This window comes from Lonchura striata, chromosome 4 (genome assembly GCF_050655825.1).
Source record: "Lonchura striata isolate lonStrDom1 chromosome 4, ASM5065582v1, whole genome shotgun sequence".
Classification (NCBI taxonomy): domain Eukaryota; kingdom Metazoa; phylum Chordata; class Aves; order Passeriformes; family Estrildidae; genus Lonchura; species Lonchura striata.
Genome location: NC_140706.1, coordinates 48,285,063 through 48,312,322, shown reverse-complemented (window position 1 = coordinate 48,312,322; position 27,260 = coordinate 48,285,063). Strand labels below are relative to the sequence as shown.

General features: G+C 45.2%; 1 protein-coding gene across 5 annotated transcripts in view; it reads right to left on the bottom strand.

Moving 5' to 3' along the window:
- Positions 1-27,260, bottom strand: part of CXXC4 (CXXC finger protein 4) — a 182,161-nt gene that overhangs the window by 68,107 nt on the left and 86,794 nt on the right. For 2 of the 5 annotated variants that reach the window (XM_085579022.1, XM_085579020.1), the window contains exon 1: positions 25,213-26,297. In XM_085579022.1, the coding sequence (XP_085435148.1) occupies positions 25,213-26,283 (1,071 nt within the window). In that variant the 5' untranslated portion in view covers positions 26,284-26,297. Of the gene's footprint in view, positions 1-845; positions 26,460-27,260 lie in introns of those variants that run through there. The other 3 variants (XM_085579018.1, XM_085579019.1, XM_085579021.1) reach the window with 2 other exon arrangements.

Here is a 27,260-nt window from a genome sequence, read left to right as displayed (position 1 = left end):
CATGTAGCTGTGTGCAGACATCAGGCCAATGTATTTTAGCTTTGCTGCCTCTCTCTGCACAAAGTGACATTCCCTCCCAACAGCCTCCTTGCAGAGACCATGTAAAGGGTTATCAATTATTGCCAGCTTCCTCATCTACTGAGATGTCTTAAATGGCTACGACATGCGAATTCATGTTTCTTCTGTGTAGTACACTCAGTATTGCCAAGCTGTTTGAGTTTGAACTAGCCACCTAAAAAAGAAAATACTCCACCACCTGCAGAGTCATTTCTGACCAGACATTTGCCAGGCACAGCAGGTCAGGGAGCATCAGACCCCAGGAGCGTGAGAAGATGCTGGCCCTGGACCCGTGTGTGCTGAGGTCGCCTGCCCGCGCGTGCTGCAGCTGTGCCTGTGCTGACACGCAGCCTGCAGTGAGCATCGCCGGCCACAGCCAGCGAGCCACACTGGAGGCAAATGCTCTGCTTAATTGGTCTCAGCTGGAAGCTGCCCTGTGCATGTCAGCGTGTTTAAGAAAGCAGGTCTACAGGAGAGAAGACACCAGAGTAACCAATTAAAGAAGAAAAAAAAACTATTTCCCTTCCCCCTCTTTCCCAGCCTTAAGCCCTGGAAATTTGTTTTATTTTTAAGGAGTGTTTCTCACTGTTAATGAAATCAACTTGAGAATAAGGTTTTGCTGTTGGCATTTCCATGTCTAGTACTGACAGCATTTGTGGAGATAGTTACAGAGACGTGGTTAAATCAAGTCAAGGTTTGCACCTTTATTTCTTCTTTGTTGTTATGTGTGATTTTGGTTTTTTTTCCTTAAAAAAAAGAGGAAAGAAGTGACATCAGGAAACACTTCATCCAGTTCAAATCCAAGTTTATTAGCCTGTAAAAGTCTGTTTCCACACAGTAATCATAATAAATGAATGAATGTTTATGGAGCGTAGCATAAAAATATATGGAGTCAGCCACAGGTTGGAGTTTATGATTGCTCACAAAAATTAATCAGCAGATCACATGGCATTGCATCAGAAAGGCAAATCAGTCCTAGGAATGCAAACAATCAGGACAAAAAGGCAAAACAAGTAAGAGCAGAGTATCAGAAAGCAATAATTAGTTCAGTTCCTAATGTGGGTGACAAATTTTGCTAGATCATGTCATTTACTAATTCTCCAACAAAAGGTTGAAAACCAGTTGTAATAATTTTGCATTAATCTCAATCAACATATCAGCTGCTCAAATTTACTATCAGTCTCTAGGTATGACCATTAAAATGTAGGCATGTAAGAGACTAGGTATACTCAATAGCCCAGCACCTTCTCCTACAGCCTGGTGGACACCAACATTCACAGCTATAAATCAAAAGCTAACGTGAGACAAGTGGGTTGAGATGTTTGTTCTAGTCCCTGTTTGGACATGTAAAAACTTTCTTTTCTTAAACACCTCCAGCATGCTACAGACTGCTAATTTCTGGGGAAGTTCACCTCTCTGCTAGGCACAGCAAACCTGACCCCCTGCACAGAAAGGGTGTTGGACACCTGGCACAAACTTGTGTGTGTCACACGTACCAGGGAGAGGGCAGTGGGAACATTGCCCACTGGCTCCTGTCTGCTTTAGGATTGTGACCAGTTGCCAAGCTGATGTATGGACTCTGCTCCTCCAAAGCAGAGAAACCCCTGTTAGGAGATTTGAGTAAGCACCAGGAATTTCTGACCTAGACTAACACTTTCTTTTGCCAAAGGAAAATGTCTAGCCAAAAAGAGATGTATTCTTTTAATGCTTTGGGCTTTCCTGAAGAAGTGCAGAGGGTTAGTCTTATTAACTCTGTAAAGAGAGCAAACTTAAAGGAGCAAAGGAAGAAAGGTGCTTTCTTCTCAAATGTAGGATGCTTATACACATCATAAACTAAGCTGGGGAGAACTTCACTGAACAATTAATCCAGGCTCTGGCTGACATCATGACACCTGCAGATCCTTCTACCAGAATTCTGAATTATTTTCTATCAAATATCCTTGACTCTGCAAGTCAGGGCCCTATACAGGCTAATCAACCCACTGTCACAGCATCTTCTGTTATAGGGAAGTCACATTGCACTAAGAAGCACCTTCAGAGTTGGCTGGGAAATTAACCCATCAAGGCTGACTTCTAAAACCTAGTGGGTGATGACAAATTCTTCCTGATTATTACATCACTAATAATGTAACAATCCTTTAATATCATCTGAGAAATTACAAGAGCCGTGAAAGTCTTCCAGAACATCACAGCTTCTTTAGGCAATCTAGATCCTTGTCGTGCAAGAATAACATTTTGCTACCTGTGTTTCCTTCATTCTGCCTGCCTTGGGCAAAATGGCTCTGCTGAAGCACCCAGCGACCCAGCTGAGTGTATCCACCCTAAAAGCCAAATGGCAAACCAAGACAAACCCACAGGGGGAGCAGATCCTACAGCACTTCATCTTTCCTCAGATAGATACAGTGGTTTCAAAGATCATTGTATGTTCTGCAGTTATTACTGAGAAGAAGAATGTCTTTCCTTTATAGATTTTGGGGCCATCTATCCATGCTCAGTGCACACTGGTAACTGAGAAGATCCTTACAGTGAAGTAAGATCAAACTTATAACCAAGCCACCTATATAATATCATCCAATTCCATGAGCTATCTGGTAAAACCCACGGGAACATGGGGAGAACTGGAGCCTCCCAGAAGGCACACTGCCCTGTATCACTAGACCGTTCATAATTTCAGACTTGTTCCTTGGAAATATATAAGACAGCATTGACATGGCTAGTGGCAATACCAAATTGAGCCAAACACAGCCTAGAAGAATTGAGTTTGCACACAAAAGGGTATTTTCCTTCCTTTAATAGAATCAGTAATAAGTTTGTCATTGACTTTGAAGAATTACCTGCTTCTTGACTGGGTTTTTACTTTTAGTTGCTTGGTTTTGTTGTTTTGCTGTTTTGGTTTTTTTAATTAAAAATAAAAGCTATAAAAAACTAGAGGTAGTTTTAAACTGCAAGGTTCATATCTGGGCCGAGTATTTCTTCAGAGCTGAGGGACATTTTTCATTCAGACCGCTATAAAACAATACTTGAGGGGAAAAAAATGTTGAAAGAGAAAGCATTAAAAGAATAGGAACTCAGAGACCTCTTCCTGCTTCCAAATCGACCGTCTCATGAAATGAGTGTATTTCCTCCCTGTGAATTCTATATTTAATCCAGAGAGATCACTGAGTATGCCTGAGCAACCTGGCAGCCCTTTTCCTCCTCTTCAAACAGACCTCAAGATTCACTCTTGTCTAATGAGCGGTCTGCGTCTCCCAAGAACATATATCCTTATGGATTTCGATGAGAGCAGACAGGATCAGTGGAAAATCCACTTCTGTTCCTTTTTCTTTTGTTGCTTTCTTGAAAAAACAAAAGGATACACCAAGGCTCCCCCTGGAAAATCAGCTAGCATTGAAGGCATCTCACAGACTAAAGGACCTACCTCATTTTTCAAACTCATTCAAAATTCTCTTTTGGCACCTAAGAGCAGACTTTCTGTTGATTAAAGGAATATTCGCAGAAAAATGACGTTCCAAATTTCACCAAAATCAGATGACGTGCCTGTCACGAACCTTCCCACCTATCTGAAGTTGCTTCAACGCTGGCAAGTAGTATGGGGAAACAAAATGTCAAGAAGAAAACATTTCCTTAGCTAGGTATATTTTTTGAGACAGGTAGAGAGCTGAACTTTGAACTGAGAAGCAGTAAAACAGAAAAGAAGACAATGTTGTCATTCTCTCACAAACCGTATTTGTAATTCCAAGTATTTCAACAGCAACAGGATGATCTATCCTCAGGACTACTGTTTGTTGCAAGAGCTACATCCACCTTTGCATGCTTCTTCATACAAAGCTAACTGCTAATTTATCACTAGTCCACTCTTTTTATACAACACAGGTCTGCATTAATGGGTTCAAGGCTGTTCTGTAATTAGTCTTGCTCTTACTTCACTAACCTTTCAGAGCCTCAAAATCTCAAAGTAACATTCCTAGTAGAAGAAAAGGCAGTATTTTTTTCTGCTATTTAAAAAAATCCAGAGTACAATGTTACCTTCAATTATACAACTTATGGGGTTCATCAAACAACAATTGCCAATTGAGAAGGAATAAGCTCTGTGGCTATTGTACCATCACTTCATAAGCATTCATTCCCATACGCAAGACTGAGGTCAGCATTTGGACCTTCTCGCTCATTTTGAGGGTTCTTTGTAAAAGGTTTTCTTTGCTTAAGATCCCACAAACAGGACCTGTTTATGGAAAAAGAGAGATATTTTGAATACTAAAGTCCTTTATTCAACAACACAGAAATATCACAAAAACAACTTTACTGGGCAAATTGTGTGTTTTTATACAGTTTTGTACATGCCCCATAAGTGATTATTTTTTCATAAATACACTGTTTTCCAAAACTGTTTTTTTCCATAATTGCACAAGCATACATACACCTTACACAAATATCTATTAGAAAATTTAATAGATAACTGCACAGTTCAGAAATAGGAGAACACTGTGAAAGGAGTACATTTTTGTGGCCCATGTTTCTGAAAATACCCTCCTAGTTCCCTGCAATTGTGAAAATGGAGTACTTTCTAACATAGGAGCTGTCTTTTGTTCACTAAGAATACAGTAGAGCTCAGCGTGAAACTGCCAAATTTAATAAAAACAAAATCTGAAACATTTAGCTGTTACATGAGAACCCACTGTTTGATATCACTATGCATCTAACCATGATCAAAGACCCACTACTGCTTTTTGCTGAATGCATTCGACCCTGAATGGTATGTTCATTTAACTACTTTCTTTCTTCATTATTTGATTACAGATATAGCCCATTTAAAGACTTTACATTCTTCAACATTAATTGTAGGACTTACATACCAGGGGGTCTGTACAAAAGGGAGTATTTTCCCTCATAGGGAGGGTCTGTTATTAATTGACAGAATGAGTACATGTGCCTCCCTTTCAAGCTTACCATTTTTCATAAGTTTATCTGGGGTATGCCAAAAATGCTTCCACTAGGCTTAGTGCTCACACCTAGAAGACAGAAAGAGTTCTGCTTTTTTTTTTTTCCCATACCCATTTTTTTTAACTTTCACTGTGAGAATGAAGAATGGAGAAGAATACAATTTTTCACACTGGAAAACAGTCTTGGACCTTGTGAAAAACACAAATTTGGTAATTAGAACTTGACAATAATCTGATTGACAAATATGTATATAAATGGGGAGGGTTGGGGAGGGCAGTGGGGAGAGACAGGCCAGAAAATGGATTTCCGTCTTCAAACATCACTAATTAAAATGCTCTATGCACGCAACATCATATTAAATACTGTTTCAGCAGAGTCTAAAAACCTGATGGTGCAAAGGAACAACATATGAAATTAAACTCATAAGGATAAATCAAAGAAAATTCACCTCTTGTTAATTTTCAATACCTAACAGGGATGCTTGTTTGTGTGTTCAACAATTTTGGATTGACATGTAAAACACCACAATTACAATATACAGATCCATTAGTTCTTTAAAACAAAACAATAAAACAAAAAAAGGAACCACAACAAGACATGCAACATTAGGGTATTAGACAGTAAGTACATTGCTATGAGTGTCTTTGTACACCTAATGTAGCCTGAACTTAATTTTGCCTCTGTTTCTGTAAGAGCAATGAAAGTCTTCCAAAGAGCAAGGCAAGCTTACCAGCCAGATGTGCAAATAAGGCTTCAGTTTGTAAGTCAATCAGCACTTTGGTAGAGAAGACCTTGCAGAGCTCATATTGGTCTAGTGATCAGTAACAGAGGCCCCTAACCAAAAAGTCTCCAACACAAAAAAAAATCCATACACGGCTGCCCTAAAAACAGACACAAAGCTAATTGAATGGGCATTGGATGAGTATTCAGCTGAGGATCTCACAAGCTGTAAAAGGGGCACCGTGATAGAAGCATTTTAAGAGTGACATTCCACCTCTGAAGGCATGTATGCGACATCATACAACGCAAAGACACATGCACTGACCCTGAGCTGAGGATGCAGGTGGAAGCCCAGCCCAACTGTGCCCTCCAGTTACCCTGGGTCACCCACGCTCTGCCCGGTCCTGCTGACACACACATGCGACTTCAGGAGGTTCCTCTGCCTCACTTTCTGGGCTGTTCCCTGCCCGCCCTACTTGCCAAAGCTGGCATCTTCCCCACCTGCACAGGTCCCACACTGGAGCATTCCCAACCCATCCCTCGTGCTTCATCAAGTAAGTGTGACCAGGGGCCAAAGGCTGAAGTACATAGCAAAAACTGGAAGAAAGTGCCAAAACAGTAGGAGATTTACATGTGCTGTGCAACATTAACTCGTTATTTCCATGCCCAGCACCTTGTTTGTTAAACTACTGGTAGGCCTATCTTGTATAAAATTATAAATCTATCAAATACATGGAACAACAGCATTCACTTACTTTGGTGGCATGGCCTTCTCACTTGTGAGTGGTATGACAAAGCCAAGTGATAAAAAGTGATGATCAACTGATAATAAGTATCCCTAAATAAAGAATCCTCCATATTTTTTATGGCATGTCAGCTATATCCCTCTGTGTGCCGCCTTTCCATGTAGTAGACATTTCTTCCATACAGCTAGAACAGGAAGAAGAATAGCAAAGCATTTTTGTAAGGGCTTAAGGGATCAGTTATTCGGCAAAGCTGAGATCAGTGGGCCAAGAAACATGTGGGGAGAAATGGTCTTTTTCTAAAAGCATTAAAAAAAAAAAAATTATTGTATACCACAAAAATATCCAGGCTCTAAAATGAGCACAAATGCAAGTGAGACCTAAACCAGTCCAACTGTCAAAACTCACTTAACTGTGAAGAGCTCCCCCAGAACCAAAAATATGGCATTCCACTTTATAAAATATTTACTCCATTGACTGAAAATGTTACATAAGATCTTGTAGGTGAAGGGTAATTTAGCTGAGTCACCATTTTTCCTAGGGTCTCATACTCTGGTTTGTATCCTAGAACAAACTTTCTTTAAATGACTAGTTTTGCACATTTGCCTATGCTGGGCACAGTGAAAAAATAAGTCAGACACCAGACAGCATTTTTTGAGAGCTACCCCTCTGTAAAGCTCTTTTGGAAGCAATGCAAGTGCACAAACCACTATTCTAATATAGTGCTTGAAGGATTAATTTTAAGTGTTACGTCTTCCCCTCTCACAACACCACAACAGAAGGTAATTGCTAGATGTGTCATAATCTTTTTATCTTGGAAAACTTGGCATCAAGTTTCTATGGAAGGATGCATGGTAAAACAGTGCTGCTGTTGCTGCTGCTAAACAACTAGCAAAATAATAGTTAAAGCTAGAATTTATTGCTCCGGATTTAATTTGCAGAACCACACTGTTGTGTACAAACCGTTTATCTCCATTGATGCTCAGACATGATTGTCTCCTTGTGTCTAAACACACAAAATACAAGCGGCTATCTGTACAGTTTACAGTACTGAAACACATATATTTGAAAATGAAGTATAGATATGTTACTTTTCAAAGATACATAACTTTATAGCAGGGGTTTACCCAAACTTTTTTTTTTTTACAGCCACTTTAAAAATAGACAACAACTTCACTAGTATAGCTAAGTTACATCAAAGAAAGAATTGGTGTACTGAATGTGAAGAAGCTGGCCAATTCCCCAGGCTCACAGATTTTTGTCTTTTGCTTTTGAGGAAACCCCTATACATAAAGGAAAATAGTATCTGAGTATATTCTTCAATGGTGGACTAAGCAGTTTCTTAAAACAAGACTTTAGCTTGCCATTCACTTCGGACTGCCTCGAAAATAAGATACACTACTGCTTAAAAGAACCATCGGAATGCTTCAGCGCTGGGAACAGGTGCTCTCTAAAAAAAAAGCAAGAAAACAAGTTAAGCTTTCTTTTGTGGCATTGGCATACTCGAGTTCTAGTTGTTCTTTTCCTTTACATTTTAGGCATACTTTCAGTTATCTAGGAACAACATGATGCCTCCCATTGCTTGACAATTAACAGAAACATTCTTCTCGAAACACACACCATTTTAGGATCACACGCAATACATCATACTCAGTATGTAACACACCTAACATGTGTCTTCTCCTTAGTTTGTTAACAAGGTAGTAATGGAAATGTAAACATTGCTAGAAAAAATATCTGGAAAACAGACAGTGCTTTTAGAATAACCACATGGTTGTACAAAGGTTTCTGCCTTGAGCTGGCATACTGAGCATGCAGTTATGGCTTGGTGGGGTTGTGGGTTAAACAGACACTTTGGCAAGACCACGCTCATGACAGGGGAGTGGCAAAGGCCCTGCTCTGTCACTAGGAAAGTGTGCTGTGTCTTCAGACACCTTAGGAGGAGAGGCTGGCATTTTCAAACCTCACCTTGTTCCACATTTAGGTTGCAATGCAGAAAGAACTGAAAACATATCCATGACTTCATTCCAGTGAGGGAACCAATCACCCTGCTGACTTAAGGGTGCTGCCCAGACTGCCCCTGTCCTTTCTTTCACACACGTGCAGGACCTTGGCTTACAGAGAAACAGTCCTGTGTAAACAGAGCTACTACACCCCTCTTTCCCCCATCTGCTGCACCCTGAAAATGATATCCACTTGCATCCAGGTTCCTCCATACACATTTGAGTAGTGCAAATTCCCTTCACAGCTTTAAAGTACAAGCTACATGAAGGGGCTTAGCCTGCAAGGGCTGTGTCATTTCTGCAAGGTAATTCTCATCCTCAATTTCCTTCAGTCAAAAGATGATGAAAGTGCTCTTGAACCCATGCAACCTCCAGAAATAATGACTACGCTGTCCAGGGAGGGGAGAGTGAGCCCAAACATGACACTCTGTCACTCTGTCCCAGCTCACAAGTACCTGTTTCATTAAGAACTACCCACAAAACAGTAGTGCTATCTCTGAAAAAAATTCTCCTAAAAGCAAAACCCTGGAAATTTGCAAATAAATACTTGTAACAAAGAAGTTCTCATGGATGTTGCTAGTGACACATTTAAGTACATGTCTCTTTTTGAAATAACTATTTCATTTTTGTTTCAGGGAAGACCCTTTTAATGTTTTCCAAGTTTTTCCAAAAAAATCCAACAAACTATGGACCCTGCAGTGTACACGTGCATTGTACTGAGTGTCACAATATTACTTTCTGAATTCCAGGGAACTGCTCGTTAGTATGGCATGTATTTTTTGTTGAATAATTAGCCCAGTTTGTGATAAACAGGCTCAAGCAGTACACAGCTTCTCTTTTTGTAAAAGCCATATGAAAGGGGAGCTGTTATTGTTATGTTTATTGCTTCAGCACTTGGAAATACCAGAGATCAAAATAATTCTGCTGTATTATCAGAACTCTGACCTGTTGTCAATTCAATATCCACTCCCCCTCCACAAATGTTACACTTCAATAAATCATCTGAAAATTAACTTCCAAGGACAATAAGCTGGTGTGTTGAATACAATCACCCTGACTAGTGTGAGTTCTCTTTGTGTTGGTGGTGCAAAAGTAGGAATTGCTCATATCCATCTTTACCAGTCCCTGTTCTGCCTGTTTACACGAGGTGAGCATAAGCACACGTAGCGACAGAGCACGGCAGCCTCGCACCCAGGTACACCGAGGAGAGCTAATGCAATTTCTAGACCATCCACAGCGGTCTGTGTGGGCTGTAAGATGGCTGCTGAGAGCGAGGTTTACAGATTTATAATTTATAAAGAGCTTGGCTGCAGAAGAGGCTGGAGTTCGGAATGGCAGGAAACAATCATATGACTAAATTGACCTCAGAAGAACAGTCAAACATGCAAACATATTAAACTCAATTGTCTTCACTTGAAAACTAAATGTAATATTCTGCTGTGGGTCCATCTGCCTGAACACAAAACCACAGCTAGACAGAGAGATTTAAAGACATAGTGACTGAGACAGCTTTTATTTATTTTCTTGCCACATCAGGTTGAGTTACTGTCAGACGCTGTCATATCAGCTGGAAGTAAAGGTGTAACGTCTGATTAAAAGGTCATTCAGACCTTTAAATACACAGAACAGTATTTTTGAAGGGCAAGGCTGTGGTTTAATATGTGTGCTTTTGAAAAACTGCAAGATAAGGAATTTTTGCATCTGTGTACCAAGTTTTAATTAAAGATATACATTTACAATTAAATATCCATTGTGCTAACTACCAATTTGGGAATGAATTATTAATCCACTCTTAAAAAAAAAAAAAGAAATCTTTTAAAACTGAACAGCTAGATCAAGTTAAATCTTAACCAGTATATGCAATGAAATCCATAGATTTCACCACTCCAAGAATCAAGGTTATTTCCAGACAAAGAGAGACCCTTCAGCCCATTTAGAGGTTTAGCACACCCACACACAAGTTTAAGTGCAAGGACCATCTACTGCTTGGCTGTATAAACCCAGCACTCCCAGCTGGGGAATCAAACTCTCGTTGAGATTACAGCGCATTTGTGGATCTCTGTGCTGCTGGTGGGGAATGGTTATCCTGAGTGACAGGAAAGACAGATCCCCTGGAAGCCTAGGGAGGGGTGGTGAGGGGCACAACCAGAGATGATCAGTGGGGTTTTGCTGTAAAAGCCTTCACTGCTCGTGCTGGTGCAAATGTTGACAAACGGCAGCCTTGCTCTCAGGAGGATGCTCAGAAACCTGCAGCCCTGGCTTCTCCAAGCAGGTAATGCCATAAAGCATGGAGCTGGAGAGGATTTATCCCTACATAAACCTAGGATGAAATGTCCTCCACACTTTCAAACTTTCTATTCTGCTCCCTATGTGCCAGCTTTCAGTGCAGAATAAGTAGTTAAAATATTTGAAATCTGAAAATCTAATTATTGCCTAGAAAAATGAGCTTAATATAGGGAACCAAGCATGCTACATTTTTGAAGAAGGAGGTAAAAAACAGGCAACAGAAACCAACAGAAAATCTCAATTAAGCAGAAAAAGTATACCTATGTATCTGTCCTGGATGCCCCACAGGGAAACGTAAAAGCAGACCCTTGCTGTACACAACACATAAAAACATCATGCTGGCAGGAGCTGTAAATTCCTCACCAAAGTCTGTTTCAATACTTGCATTTTCTCAGCAAAAGTAAAGAATGATGCCTCCCACTGCCCTCTGGGGTGACCGACTGAAGGGGGTATGGGATGCCAGACAGCGGGATTTGCTCATCCAGGGCCCACCTGCTTGCCCAGCCCAGCCCTTGGCGAGCTCAACCCCACCTGCCAGAGTCCTCCTCTCTCCTCGGCTCTCGGAGTCTCACAGCCACCTGAGAGATGTGATAGAGACAAGGAATCGAGAAAGTTGGCTGCACCTGCTTGGGATGCTGCTGCTGCTGCTTAGGGGGCAGGAAAAATCCAGAGCTATCCAACCAAGATTCACCGTAAGTCACCTGTATTACTGTTTTCTACAAGGCTAGGGAATCATTTGAGTTGAGGTAAACTGCATTCAGAAATAAAATAGAGTAATAAAATATATCAGAGCACTACATGATTATGACCTAATACTTTACCAATGTTAAAAGATACTGCATTATGTAAGAATCCTTTGATGTTTGATCCATGAGCAAAAATCCTGCTCTTATTGAAGTAAACTCCTATGTTGGCTACAGCAAATTATTAGCCAGATGTGGCACTCCTCATTCCTCTTGAGGAGCCCTAGAATCAATCCAGCTCAACAGAGGCTTTTTGGGAAGTATATAGCAACTGAGATAAATCCAACAAAATCTGGGCTACCTGGTGGTCTTTACAGAAACCTATACAACCACAGAAATAGACAGTGCATTAATGAATCTCAAATTCACGTGGCAAATGACATGAAACTGGTGGATTTCCCAAAGCAGTGGGATTGGTGCTAGAAACACAGGGAAAACTGAGTTTATCAAGATCTGCAGATAATCCAACATGGGCTTCACAAGTTGGAGAACAATCTCTCCTTGAAATGTCTTGCACAAGAGGAGCAGTTTGGCCCAATAAGTTATATACTTATATATATGTGTGTGTGTGTGTGTGTGTACATATATCTCAATATATCTACATATATATAAATATATGGTCAGATACAGAAATATGGTGCTCTATGGTGGCCAAAACAATTCAGCTAGAAAGTCCTGGCCTCTGCATGAAATGCAATTTGAATCAATCAGCAGCCCAGCCCAGCAAATACTGACCACCACTGGCCATAAACCAGTGCCTGTATGCTTTCCCTACACTTTATGAATGCAGGCTATGCACCTCATCAGTTTCACAGAGCCCACATGATCACAAGCAGGAAAGCAAAGCAGCCTTTATGTCACACCTTGGATTTCTGGTGGCACAAGCTAATTCAGTCACCCTGGAAATGACATCAGCATTGCTCATACATAAACAGTGCAGACTCTGGTGCAGAAACTCACTTTCCATCTCGGATTTGCCTCTCTGGGAAGACCCTTCCCCAGAAAAGAGCTGGGCTCAGGGCACACAGGGTGGTACAGGCACAGCCTCATTACACTGTGATGGGCTAAAACCCAGCAAAGGGATGCAGTATCCCAACCTGAAGAGCACTGTAAGATCATAGAATGATTTGGATTGGAAGGACTCTTATAGATCACCTCCAGCTCACCTGCCATGGGCAGAGACACCACTCACTGCACCAGGTTGCTCAGATCCCCATCCAGCTCAGCTTTGAACACTGCCAGGGATGAGGCATCCACAGCTTCCCTGGGCAGCCTGTTCCAGTGCCCTACCAAAGTCAGTATAAGATGTTTCTTCCTAATATGTAATCTAAACCTATCTTCTTTCAGTCTAAAGCCATTTCTCCTTTTCCTACAACTATGTGCCCCTGTAGAAAGTCCCTCTCCACTTTTCTTATAGGCTCCCTCCAGGTACTGGAGGGATAACCACCTCCTGAACCACAGAGCATCAGCATCTCCTGACATACAGGAAGGTGGGTGGAAGATGCCATGTGTCCTGCACCAGCCTGTTCTGACACTGGCAGCAGCAGCCTGGACAGCATCTCCACTCCTTACTTGCCTAAATGCTAACTACCCTGAGAGGAAAGCAGCCTTTCAAAGTACCTGCAGCCCACTTTGTTCCGCTCATAAATATACATTACCTACAGCAATGACTTTGGGGAAAACCTCATGACGCTCAGATTCAGCTCACATAGTCTCCTTGAATGTTTTTCTTGAGGCAAGGAGGCTTGGGGGCAAGAAACTAATGTGTGAACTGCATCCCCTGGAAATGCAGAAGGAAAAAGCAGAACCCAGCGTGTGGCACGTTTCTCCCAGCTGCTCTGCTGCCTGTCCTGGAGGTATGCCAGAAGACCCACCACGCTGACCCAGCACTGAGGGGGCCAGCTGTGGCTGCAGGAGGATGAGTGGATGAGGCTTTGGCACACGTGCACACCAGCTGGCACAGGGGAGCTCTGTGCAGGAATAGCCCTCACCTCAAACTCCTGGCATCCTCCCACCCAGCCACAGGCCCACGGGAAGGATGTGCTGCCCCAGCTCTGGACGAGGTGTGAAACAGTCCACAAAGCTGCTGCTCCCCACAGCTGCCAAAACCCTTGGCTGCCCACCAACGCTGTGGTCCTGCTCCCTGTACGAGTTATCAGGCAGTAACAGATGTCCTCTAATAACAAGCTTATTATTGGACTTAGCAGATAAAAAGGGACATGTATGCTGGGTCCGAAGTTTGGCAGTGAGCTTTCTTCCACAGCCCACCTTAAAATATCTCTTCCCCATACCTGAGCTACAGGCCTGTCTTCCTTCATAACAAGCATGAGATTTAACATTTATTTTAAAAGTCAGCTTTATTTGCTCTGAGAGGACACGCATCTGCGTGCTGGCAGTTATTTTTCCACTTGTGCTGTATATCTCTCAGCCTGTATTTGAGACAAACCAGATTTAGAACACACCAGATTCGGAAAACTCATTTGCCTTTCTCTGCTGCCAGCTCCACCAAGTGCAAAGTAAACCTTTGCCACAGGACATTGCAAGCAGAAATTTTTAAAACGTATTCCTAAGTCAGGGTCATGGTTTGAAAACCCAGCTCTTCTCAAGTAGCTCAAAGTAACCTCAGGAGATTTCAGAGGAGTCAGCTGGGGAATAAAGCATTTGTGCCAACGGCCACGGAGACCTGCCACTGTACAGCCGGATCCTGCCACTTGGACTTGACATCAGCAGCAGGCCATAGCTCCTCAGCCAAATCAATAGGATTAGTCAGAGAAGTAATGTGTTTCTCCACAGGAGAAAAAAGGAGCAAAGGTATCCCTCATTTACATTCACTGCACACCACAGTTTATTTGATATATTAACTTTTTTTCACTATATAGATGAGATCAAATTTGGGGGAATGGGGTCCCGATCTGAAAAAATGCGTAATGCCATTGGGAAAAACAGATGGCAACTTCAGAAATCATAAGGAATCCAGACTAATGCTGTCAAAGAACAAACAGCTCATTCCCAGGAAATGTTAGAGCCCCTGGAGCCCCGCTCTGTGCCGGCGAGCATCACCTTCAGCTCTGAGGAGCGCAGCTCCCGTGCTCCACCATCGGTCTCAAGAGCCCCAGGGGCCAGCTGGAGTCACTGAAGCAGCGCAGCGGTGCGCAGAGGGTACCGGCACAGGATGCAGGCAGAGCCCCGGGGAGGAACACACCTCCTCTGCCCATCCCCTCCCAGGCTGGGGGCAGCTGGCTGTGGACGCCTTCCAGCACGCTCCCTCCCTTGTGCCAGCGCAGCGCTTTTGGCCAGCGAGCCGAGGGACGGAGCCAAGTCTCCACCTCTGCCGCTTCGCTCGCTCCCGAGGGGAGCGCGGCTTGGCCGCCGCTTCGCCAGCCTGGCAGCCCGCCCGCGGGGCTGGCAGCGCCCGGCCGGGACTCCTGCTGCCACCTGCCACCCTGCCACCGAGCTCCAGCTGGCCACACGCCGGGCTCAGCCGGGCTCCTCGTGCCTCCCTGCCAAAGGCAGCGGGGAGCGTAGCAGAGCTTTGGCTTTCCGGGTCAGGGGTATCCCACACCTCACTGTCAAAGGGATTCACGTTTCTTTCCCTAGTTCTACATCTCTTTCGAGCAGTTCATGCAGTTCCTTCACTTTCTTCAGCTGCCCCTGAACCTGAGGGTGGAGCTGCTAAGTCTGCTGGAGTGCCTACTCAGCTTATGTGGCTATTTTGCCTTTTTTCATTTATTATTTGCATTCCAGCAGCATATGAAGGCCTCGGGCAGGATGAGAGACTGTTTCTGTTAGTTCTGCCTGCCTGGCCTCTCAACCAGTAGGTCTGACCTGTCTCCTGCTTTTTCAGGAAGGGCTCATATGAGCTTTAGGAGTGTTACTTCAGAGCCAAAGATGATGCTAAGCAGGTCAGAAAAGGTGTCCTTCAGTGCTCCCATACTGACTGTGGGAATTAATATTAGTAGTCAAATGCTTTATTAGCAGAAAGCTCTTGTACTGACAAAAGTTTTATAGATAAATTCTTGGATACAGGTTTGTTACCACCATGCAATATAAAACCCAAGACTCTACAATGCACAAGACACTAAAAATCAAATATCCGCACCAATCATCAGCTTCTGCTTTTGCCTAGGACCTGTCTGGTTACTTCTGACTTCTGTGGCAGACATTATCAACTAGAAGTGTGCCTGCCTACTACAATGGATGTACCATGTGCATACACCTCCCCCTCTCTCACACGCTGCCATTCACCTTCTCCCTAATCAAATCTCTGTGAAGACCATCCATCAACCCCTATCATTTATCCTTCCCACACACACCAGCTCACAAAACAGAATTATTCTTGTTAACATTCATTCCATTAATGAGAAATCCCTGCTGGTTCATCATCCAGTGGTACAAGTCTTTGCACTCACAGGCTGACATCTCTATCATTCTCCAAACTGCTGCCCTGGGGTACAGTAATCTCTTACAGACTGGTCTCCAAGCAGAGGAGAGGCACGTTTCTTAGTACCAAACCTAAATTTAAATCTCTTTCCCCTTGAGCTGCTGGGGTTTCAGTATCTTTTTCTCCTGCATGGAACCTAAAATCAGCTATGATGCCTCATTGGTTAGCTAACTGCTTCTGTCCTTTGGGATTTTTCATACGCTGTTGATAAAAGAGCCAGTGAAAAATATCCATTAAATTCTTGATCTCTGCTTTCTTGTTTCCTTTTCTGCAAATCTTGAAAAAAAAAATTAAAAAAGGAAGGAGAAATACATAAATACATCACTCAAATGCAGCACTTGATATCTGAGCTGAGGGATTATAACCAGCCAATGCCTAAGACCCATCCCAGGTTCCAGTTTGGCTCTCTTGTAGCCAAGCATCAAGGTGAGCACCATGTATTGTCTGACTCGATGCAGGAAGAGGAGCAGCAACATGCTCTCATACAGCAGGTCACCACAATTCCTGACTAGTGAGGGAAACATTAATACATTGTAAATGTTTTTGAATTCCATTTTTTCTTAGGTGTGTCTTCTGAAATTTGCAAGGATGACAATTAAGACCCATCTCAGTAATTATTTTCACGACACTGTAACCTCCACTGGACTTTGACCTCCAATTTACTTTACATCAGCTTCCAAGCAACCAGCCAACCATTTCACCACCTCCCAGGGCTCTAATGAACTGGTGATGTAGAGGGAATGGGTTTTACATCCTTACTAAGATGGTGTGACCGAGTCCTATCCCACCCCCTGCCATGTGGGTCACACAACCTTCCAAATTTTTGTTCATTCTAAAACTAAAAGACTTTTTTTACTAATACTACTTGCTTTGGAAATCACATATTTAACAATGTATATTCCTTGTCTCTCCTTTTCTGTTTCCAACATCTTTAATTACTCTCACTCTGCCCTCCTTGTAGCTTCTACACAGACTCTGAGAGCTCTTCAGTTCTCTTCCAAGCCTGTAACTGCCAAGGCTGCTGCACCCAATCTCCAATCCCCCATCATAGTCAGGATGTGTAGGACAGATATCACTGAGCTGCAGTTGTTTTGGGGTACTTTTTAAATGACAATGGGGCAAATTCTTTGCGTTAACACCATGCCAGACTAATATGCTGTCAGCTTGCTCCACCTTTCCTATGAAACAGTACAGACCACCAAAGAAACCTTTAAGACCAAGAAGTCCTTGTGCAAGAAATAATTTTCAGCCTCTCCTCTGCAAGCTTCCCCTCTCTCTTTCACATCCGTTGGCTTTTCTGTATGTATGCCTTTTTCATTTTCTTACCCCTTGAATAACTTGTTTGGATGACAAGACTCCACCCATACTAAATGCTCACCCTGATATCAAAACTCTCTCCACAAACTCCAGTCAATTTTTAAGAATTAACTTTTAAAACTGGTTTATGATATCAACAAGGGCAAGGGGAAAGCCCTGGTTACCCTCATCAAGGTTCCCTTCAGCTCTGTGAAATCCTGGCCTTCCCCTGCAGAAGTTTTGGGAAGATGGTTACTGGCGAGCTCTTCAACTGCCCCACCTGAATACTAATTTATTACTCAGAGCACTGTGCTCAATCTGTCCCAATGTAACTGAGCCACCCCTGTGGAGGAGCAGACACCCTCTCACTGAGGCTTCAGACCAGTATAACCAAGCCTCAGCCATTGTGGAATTCTCCGCTGTTTGAACACTTTGCTGCTCTTCTTTCCTCCTCCTCTGCCCTCACCTTAAGTGATATCCATCCTAAACACCCTTGGATTTACCCCATTTTCTAGTATGTATTAAGTTCTTCTCTCCACCTTAAATTTTAATACTGCTTCTCCACTTCCTAAACCAGTGAACAATCTCTCTCATCTCTGTCACAGACAGATTCTTAGTCAAATACATAGACAGATAACTTCTAGTCAAATTAAGTCTGATACCAGCTAGTGGGGATCCTACGTAGAAGTACAACAGACACCATGACCACAGCAGTCTGAAGCAGAAAAGAATCCTGTCCTGAGAAAGGAGAGGTGCAAAGTTTTAAAATGTCCAACACTTCAGAGATTGAGATAAAGAAAAATACTGAGTAGAGCAGGGAAAAAATAAGATTGTATGGCGAGTATGGGAAAGGCACTTGATGAGTATGCTGCCTGACAAGAACACAGTATCCAGCATGACCCAGGCTGCCTTTATTCCTTTTATGTTCTCATATCTCACTTGGCACCACTGTCTGGTTAAATAGGAAGGAACAGAGAAACTCTGGAAAACTGCAAAAGAATTAAACAGGCTTCACGCATACCTGGCTATGGATTTTTATAGTGTTAATTAAGAGGATGCCGAAGAGTTCCAGGGAGGAAAAAATATTTCCCATAATGTCTGAGAGTAGAAGTTAACAAGCCTGCTGGGATCTTTTTAGCCCCTGCAGAGCTAAGGCTTCAACATTATTAAATGGCTGTCGCATCTAAAGTACAGTGCAACATAACTCAACACACAACAGAAAGCACAGGATGCTGAAATGTCGGATGACTTTAGATTACACCACAGACTAATTCAATTTCCGGACAGGTGTTTGCATGTGACTGAACAAGATATGACTGTGGAAAACAAGAAAAGTACCCAAAAGAAGAGAGAAGGCAGACATGCAGTCAGGGCCCTCAAATAGCAAAAAAGGTGTCAAAGGAAGTTGCATGCTTCAGACATTGTGGTTCAGTACAATCATTCAGATGAGCTATCAAAAACACTGACACTACAGAAGCAGAGAAATGCTTTCCCTGAGTGGTGGCACTCCTCAGGAGACATGGTGTCTACTACCAGTTTTTAAGCACATAGTTGGTGGCTTAGGAATTATTAGCCACCAAGGCTACAGTGATACTAGTTACTTACTGCTCCCAGTTTGCTTGGGTACATCCAAAAACCTTATCCCTATGCAAGCAGCAGCCATTTCCCATTGCAGCCAGTGATAAAAAGGATTATGCTGTATTTGATGAGTCTTTAAGGTGTACATTCTAGGTTTCCCTACTTAGAATTATTTCACCAAGCCTAACCCTTAAAATATATGCATGTTAAGAGTTGTAAGATGACTAGTTTTCTTTTTAACAATACAAATTTTTAGGATATTTGGAAAATTCCTTTTCTTAGTCATAAATGCATGACGCAGCATACAGAAATTAATATCAACTTTTTTTTCAATTCTTTAGGGCACTTTTTTTTTAAACCCAAAAAGCAGTACCAGGATGTTGTTTTGTGACAAAAAAGACTTTCTGGTCCTTTTCTTTCCCCAGTACCAAGGGATTTCTTGCTGACATCCTAATCCATTCTTCAAGTGAGCAAGGTCTTCCCTGACTTCAGTAAGGGTGTTAGGTGTTCACTTAGCAAAGAGAATTGTATGGAAAGTGACCACAAGATCCAATAATATGAACAAACATGAATGAGCAGACAAAAACTGAGACTGTTCCTTACTGTTACCCACCCCTAATCAGTGCTATGAAGCATGACATTCACATACGTACCAACTTAAACAAAGTCTCCTTATATGAATCAGGCATGATGTGCATAGTCTACAACAATTTGTACAAACATAGAATTGGAAAAGATTTTCCAAACATCCTGTAGCTGGCATAGGACTCCAAGTCATGATGGTTTTATGTACCTCTAACTGAAATATCTAGTTCAAAGTGACCTAGATGATTTGGGAAAAAAAAAAAAAGAAAAGAAAAAGAATGACACTTATTATGCTAACTAGTGCTGAAAAAAATCCCAAACCTCCCTCATTCATCGTCTTTCTCAAGACACATGTAGCTTGCCCAGCCTAAACAGTACATAGAGATTTAATTATATCAGCCTAAAAAAATTAGATTAAACAGTCATAACACTGAAATCTAGAGTCTGGCACAGAATCTTGATGTTCCAAGTGCATAACCTATACTAGTACTTAGAAAACCATGCAAACAACTACTGAGTGCAATCCAAATTCACAACCACCACAATCAGTTAACTTCTCTTTTACCATACAGACAATTTCACTAGCAAACAATCACAGTTCAATGATTTAAAGCGAGCAATTTTCAATGCAAGTACAAAACAGTGTTTTTATGAAAGAAATATTAAGTCTCTGACTAGCCTATAATTTTGCAGAATTTCTTGAAATTCTGTTCAGTTCAGTACCAAGTCCCACCACTAAGAGATTTTCTTAGGCAGGAGTAACTTCAATTTTGCCCCCTCTTAACAACAGTCTGCACAATGTATCAAGCAGCCATTTATACTCTAAACTGAACAGTAATGTCATGGGATTTGGGCACTTCCTCTGCTTTGCAAGCATCACATGAGGAAAGGGAAACAACAACATATGAAATGGTAAATCAGGCACCATCTAACCACATTTCATTTCAGAGGAAATCATTTGCACTCAGTCATCTGCCAGAACTGCAAGGAGGCCAAGTTTGTCTCCTCTGGGCTCTAAACATATCCCTCAACCCCATGACTCCCACCAACTGCAGCACATTCCTGCCCTGCAAGACGTGAACCTAACGCAGAAGGTCAGCTCCCTTCAAGGAGATTTCTGAGCAGCAATCAGGCACTGGTGAGCAAAGATGTAGCTGCTCTGGTCTCTGCTGGATGTGGCAGTAGGAGGCCTGGTGTCCCCAGGAACCTTCGGAGGTCAAAAGGAAAACTCATCATTGAATGCATGCACGCAGTATCTGAAGGAAAGTGACAAAATCTCATGGCAAAATGTTTAACAAAGGCCAGATCTAGCCCTGCCTCTCACTTCCTCCCCTCCCTGCTCACACTGTCACAGAAGGATCATTCACCATGTTGGAAGCCCCAGGCATGAGGGTCACAGTCACCCAGTGAGGGCTCTCTTATGGTGCTAGCAGCCAGTTCCAGCGCCAGGCACACTCCCTGCAGGCTCAGGCCTGAGAAGAACAAGAGAACCCTGGCAGACTACCATAGTCACAAAAAAGGAGAAAAGAGGGGAAAAAACAGCTCTCAGGGCTGATCAGGGCTTTGCAGCCAACGCCAATGAAAATTGTGCTCGGGGCAGATGGCAGTTCTTGCTCCAGCTCTAAACGCCCTGGAACAAGGACTGCTTTCTTGCCCTTTTGCAAAGCGTTTAACACATGCACACAGGGAGCCTCAGCCAGATGGAGGGCTATGAGACAGTGGCAGGTAGGAGAGACAGCCTGTTGTCATACAGCAGCACTGCTGATGTTTAGGGATGAATGGCAACACGAGCTACAAGGTGGTCTTTCTTTCCACCTTCCAGTTAGCCCGCTGGATCGTGTTAGCCGCCTGCTTCTTATCAGACTTTACAGTTCCCCCTCACCACTGCTCAATTCCATCATGCCGTCACTTAACTTGTGCATGTAATTTAAAGCCAGATAGACAGCGGGGAAATTGCTTCCTCTGAGGCCCCTACTAATTGACCCCTATCCACAGAGCTCAGCAGTCTTCCCTTAACAGCGCTCACACGCGCTACCGCAACACGAAGTGCGAGTTCGGAGGTTGCCAGCGCAGCCTCTCTCCCCCGTGGCAATGCCATATGGTGTTAAGACTTTCAGGATCAGACGCCGTTCCTGCTGAAATCAATCATCACAACCTATCCCTGGAGAAGGCCATCTCAAAATCCCACTGCCTTGAAGCACAGCTCAGCCAAGTGCCTCGGATTTGGAGGCTGGTATTGACTCAGTCAGGTTGGTATGCAAACGCTCACTTTAACAGCGCACATATCAATTAGCTGGGCTGTTACAAAGGGAGCAAGTGGTGCCCGCTATGATGACAGCATGCCTAAACAGCTGATATTTCACATTTGGCAGGACCCTTCAGCCCCTGCCAATGCAAGTCAGCCTCTCTGCCTGAACTTGCTGTCATGCTAATTAAAATGAACACTGGGGCAACTGAGATTCATACACCGAATAGGGTTCGCTTAAAAGACAGAAGGATGTGAACTACTATCAGGCACCTAATCTTCATAACCTGCAGCAGAAGTTACAGACATGTGCCCCAATCAGAGGAAAATAAGTAGTCTCTATGGGTAAATAAAGATTATGTCTCTTTAAACCAACTGTAAATCTGAATGAACACAGAATATACATACACAAGTAGGCAGCGTGCAACGTGACGTCAATCTGATTTTTATAGATTTATTATTGCCGTACATAAAATTTCCTAGTAATAATAACATTCTATGAAAAATACTAGAGCATTGGGACACTTTTAATGTGAAAACAGTACAAGAAAAGTAGGAAAAATAATTCAAGTGTTTAAAAAAAAATGCTGGGCGAGAAGCATTCCATGAAAAATGCAAGGGTCAGGAACTGGAAAGCATTCACGTGAATCTGTCTTCAACTCCATATACTATCTTTGAGAGTTATATCCTATGCCACCATTGTATCAGTAGAAGAGATTTAAAGGAAAATGAGAGAAATGGTTTATGTAGGATCAGCCAGCTTATGGTTTATTGTTATTTTTCAAAGTTTCCATTTGTTTTTAAACATGGTTCCACCCCCCCATTGTAAATCACCCCTGCCCTTTGCAGCCACTGTCCAGCACAATTCACAAATCATCTAAGTGTGCAGTGGAATGTGCGCCCCTCAATCCCTGATGCATATCCATGGGAGTGTGCCAGGCGAGGTGCCAGGCGACCCTCCACACACAGTGGTGGATCCCCCAGGAGCACAGGCCAAAGAGGCACTCCAGCCACTCACTCTGCAGGGAGGCTGTGCTTGCCCACCCCCAACACCAACACCTCTGCCACAGGGCCCTCGTGGAGGCCCTGTCACCCTCTGACACCTTGCCAGCTGGTGGCCACACAGCCAGAGCACTGCTGCTGCAACTGTGTTGTAGGCAGCCCTTCTGTCACTTTATTAATTTTAATTTTTTATAAAGAAGAAAGAAGATATAAGGAAAACAACTATGTAAATAAGTTATTCTTCCTCTCCTACTTACAAACCACACTTCTGTAAAGAAATTAGCCACATCCTGTGACAAACTTTGTGATGGGCCATGACCTGCAGAGAAGCGATGCATTATTGACATCTCCACAGCTGGAAAGAGAAACCCGTTTCCTTCGAGTAACAGTACAGCAGCAGAGGAGCTTTTGTGTTTACGTATCTGATGGAGCACAAACAGGAGAGAGCAAGTGGGGGAAAGAGAGAATGAAGAAGTGAAGGCAGGTGGTTATGAGAGCACACAAGTGGCTAATTAAACCATGGGTTTTACTAGTCACAGTGGTTAAATTATTTTAACGGGAGGCATTCTCATAGCACACCTTAAAAGTTTTTAACACTACCAAACACCTTTGTCAGGAGCAAAGAAGTTCTGGAAATGTGCTCAGAGATGCGCACAAACCCATAGGAAGATCTGATAATGTACAAATCTGTTTCTTCCAGAGATAGCTCACTTTCTGCACAAATCGATAAACCATCAGAACCTATCATTTATCACAAACATTAAATCCCAGCAGCACCCTGGTTTGCAAGCCTAATGAGGGAACTTGGCACACAAAGGCACTCTCAGTGCTGGGTAGTGTGGGGGGAATTCTCCATGTCTCTGGTTCAGGGAGTCTCTTTTACACTGTACTCAGCACTAACAGACCAGGGTGTTAACTACCGTTTTTGCAAACTTGCTACAAAACCAAAAAAGGAATATTATTGAGAAAAGCAAGAGCTGAAAACCTAGTCTAGTTTCTATCCCCTGGAAAGTCCATCCTGGTTTTTGTGTTAGCAATGCTGGGTCACCATTCACGAAAAAAGAGCTAAAAGGATGCAGAGCTAAGAATTAAACTTTCAGCAGGGACAGTTCACTCTTGAAAGAAGGAATTAATTAGTTGTTTTGATGAGGCTGGTTAGGAAAGAGTTAATGCTATCAGCCAAGTGTCAGTGAACCCCCAAATGTTGCTTTTGTCCCATGACAGTGTCAATACCAACACTATTATCTCAATTTATTTAGCACTGAACAAATTAATTGGCTCTAAGTGTTGCTTTTTCCCTGGAATCCCTCATCCCATCTCTTCTTGGAGAGAGCTCCTGCGAGCAATGAGCAAGGGAATAAACCGCTATGCAAACACACACAGGCACACACACACACAGAGGGAAGTTGCAATTTCTCACTTAGTTGCTGATTTCTGTGTCTACAAATCTTGGTGTCACCCACCACACACTACTCCTCTGTACTAAATCCATCATCCTCGACACCTTCAGACGCATCTGAGACGTGTGTCAAACCAGCAACACTGTAATTTTTATAATGACAAGGAATTAAGTATGATTACTAGTCTTTCCTCTCACTTGTTTCCTTCCCCTAATGATACCATCCAATTGCCATTTTCCTCACGGTTGTGTATTTTGGTTCCCATTGTCTGTCCTACCCAATACAATAACCGAAATGTCTGCGACACGGGATCTGCCTGTCTCTTGCACGTCTAGCAAATCTGAAAACCTGTTGTTACAGCTTTGGAGAACACAATACATTGTCAGTTCCGAGGAAACGTTGTAAAAATAACCATACATACAGTTCAGTGAGAAATCAGTTCAGTCATACCTGTGCTATTCTTCCATTTGGTTCAATACACCATTATTTCATGAAAGACATTGCCAAAGACTTGGGTGTGTTTCATCTACTACTGGGCTCCGTGGCCCGTTGTCTGTCTGGGACACACTGCTACCAGCCAACCTGGAGATGAACTTGCCATTGCTTTCCCTAAACTTCTGACAGCGAGAGCCTGGTGTTCAGCTAAAACTTTCCCTTTCCCACCTCCCTGCTCCTACAAACGGCCCCGAATCATGATTGCCATTAATTAAACAAGAAAAAAAAAAAACAAAACCAAAAACAAAAAACGGGGGGAGAGAAATTAAAAAAAAAAAAAAAAAATTAAGAAAAAGGAACCAGAGAGCCAGCAGTCTTATGGAAACAGCACGGCAGATAAACCAGGTTAGCATCGTTCCGTAACGGCCACGAGTGGCGGGGCGGGGGCCGGCGCCCCCCGGCCGTCCCTCCTCGGCCCGGGGCCGGGGGCCGGCGGCCGGCTCGGCGGGGCGCCGCGGGAGGCGGCGTTTCTCTTCCCTGCGGGGCGGAGAGGGGCGGGCGGCGGGGCCGCGCCGCGGGGAGCCGCGCCCGCGGCGGGGGCTCCCTCAGAGCCTGAAGGAGGCCTCGGAGAAGGGATGCTGCATCTTGAAGCTAGACAAGAAGCATTGGAGGGGCGGGGGCAGGGGGTTGAGGAGGGACGGCGGGAGGCTGGGGAAAAAGAAATCATCTCCTCTGACCTCTAACGAAGTGCCCGGTTTTTTCTTAAGCTCTTCACATTTCCTAAATTTGCAGATCTGGTGTCCCGTTTTGCGGTTCCTGCAACTGCTGCAGACTCCACAGTTGATGAGCCGCTTGCAGGGCACGCACACCCCGCAGCGTTTCCGCTTCTTCTTGGCGGGGTTGCCCGCCCCGGCCCCGGCCCCGGCGCCGGTGCCGCCAGCCCCCCCTCCGCCGCCACCGCCGCCGCCTCCGCCGCCCCCCGCGCCGGCGGCGGCGCCCAGGGCGGAGGCGGGCGAGGCCGAGGCGTGGCTCTGCGGGCAGTCCGCCAGGTTGGCGATCTGGAAGGCGCTGTCTGTGACGGCGGCCGAGGCCGCGGCGGGGGAGTGCAGGGCCGTCATGACGATGACCCCGGGGGGCAGGGAGAGGCCGCCCAGCGCAGGGATGGCCGAGAAGGTGCCGACGCGGTCGGGGAGGTTCATGATCTCGGCTTCGGCGGCGCCGCACTTGAGCTTGTTCATGCACTCGCCGGCCAGCGGCCGGCAGTGCTCGGGGGCGAGGGTGGACAGGAAGTTGCCGTTGGCCATGGGCAGGGCGGGCTGCTCGGCCGGCGGGCAGCCGGGCTTGCCCAGCCGCTGCGAGTCGCTCCGGTGGTGCATGCCGCCCCTGCCGGCGTGCAGCGAGGAGGCGGCGGCGGCGGCCGCGGAGGCGGCGGCGGCGGCGGCGGAGGAGGAGGAGGAGGAGGGTTTCCTCGCGCCGCCCGCCGCGCCGCCGCCGCCGCCGCTGCCCCAGAGCATGGCGGTGGCGGCGGCGGCCGTGGCGGTGTCGCAGTTCCAGGGGGACATGCCGATGCGGGCGGCGGCGGCGGCGGCCGCGCTGGGGAAGATGGGGGTGGTGATGCGGGCGATCTTGGCCGCCTGGGGGAAGGCGCCGCCGTTGGTCTTGTAGAAGGTGGCGAAGGAGCGGTACCTCTCCATCTCCGAGTTGTAATCCACAAGGCTGTTGAGGGCCCCCTCGGGCAGGTGGCTGTCCTTGGGCAGCCCCGGCGCCTCGGGGTTGGGGCCGCTCTCCACGCACACGTTGGTGTTCATGGTGGCCTGGGCGGGGGGGGCGGCGGGAAGGGACGGGACGGGGGGGCTGGGGCCGGGGGGAGAGGGACGGGGCGGGGGGGGGGTCGCTTAATCCTCCTCCTCCTCCGGACGCATCCCCGCGGTCGGTGCTTGGCCGGGCAGCCGTTCCTCCGGCATCCTCACGGGAGCTGCCGCAGCTGAAACACAAAAAGTCATTTCCGAGGGGGTGCGCGCGCGGGGGGCGCTGACGGCCGCCCACGGCCGCCCCGGGGGAGGGAGAGCACACACGGGTGGGGGGCACACGCCGCCGTACCCGCGGGCTCGAAGCGCGTGGAGCAAGCCCGGTCCCGGGACAAGGTGGGGGGCGGGGGACACGACACGGGACCGGGAGCTGCCCACCTACCAGCACCGGGAAAAATGAAAAAGCAGGGAGAAAGAGCGGGGAGGGGGGGAAATAAATAAAAGGAATTAGAAAAAAAGAAAAAAGAGGGAGGTGGGGGAGGGAGCCGCCAGCTGCCACGGTGTCCTTCTGAGCCCGGCGGTCATTAGCTGCCTGCCGGCACAGCTGGCTCCGCCGGGCGCTGGTTGCGGCGGCACCGGCTTCCCCGGCCCCCCCGCCGCCTCTGGGTATGGGGGGGCTGCCTGCAGGCCGCGGGGGGCACGGGGCTAGGTTTGGAAAAAAAAAGAAAAAAAACCCAAACCAAAAAACTTAAGCAATTTCACAGCTTGTGATCCCGGCGCCTGCAGCTGTACTAACCACGGAGTATTTATCCCAGCCTCTCGGGGAGGATTCCCCGTCACCGCCGCCGGGGGCTGCGCAGGGAGGGCTGGGGACACACACACCGAGACGGGGACAGCCCCTCTGTGGGCGCCGCAGGACAGGGGGCTTCGCCGAGAGACAGCCCGGGAACGCTCGGGGGGGCACGTCGCTGTACCTGCTGAACTAGCCTTCATCGGGGAAAGACGGCTTTCTGCTCCAGGCTAGGAAAGTTTAGGAG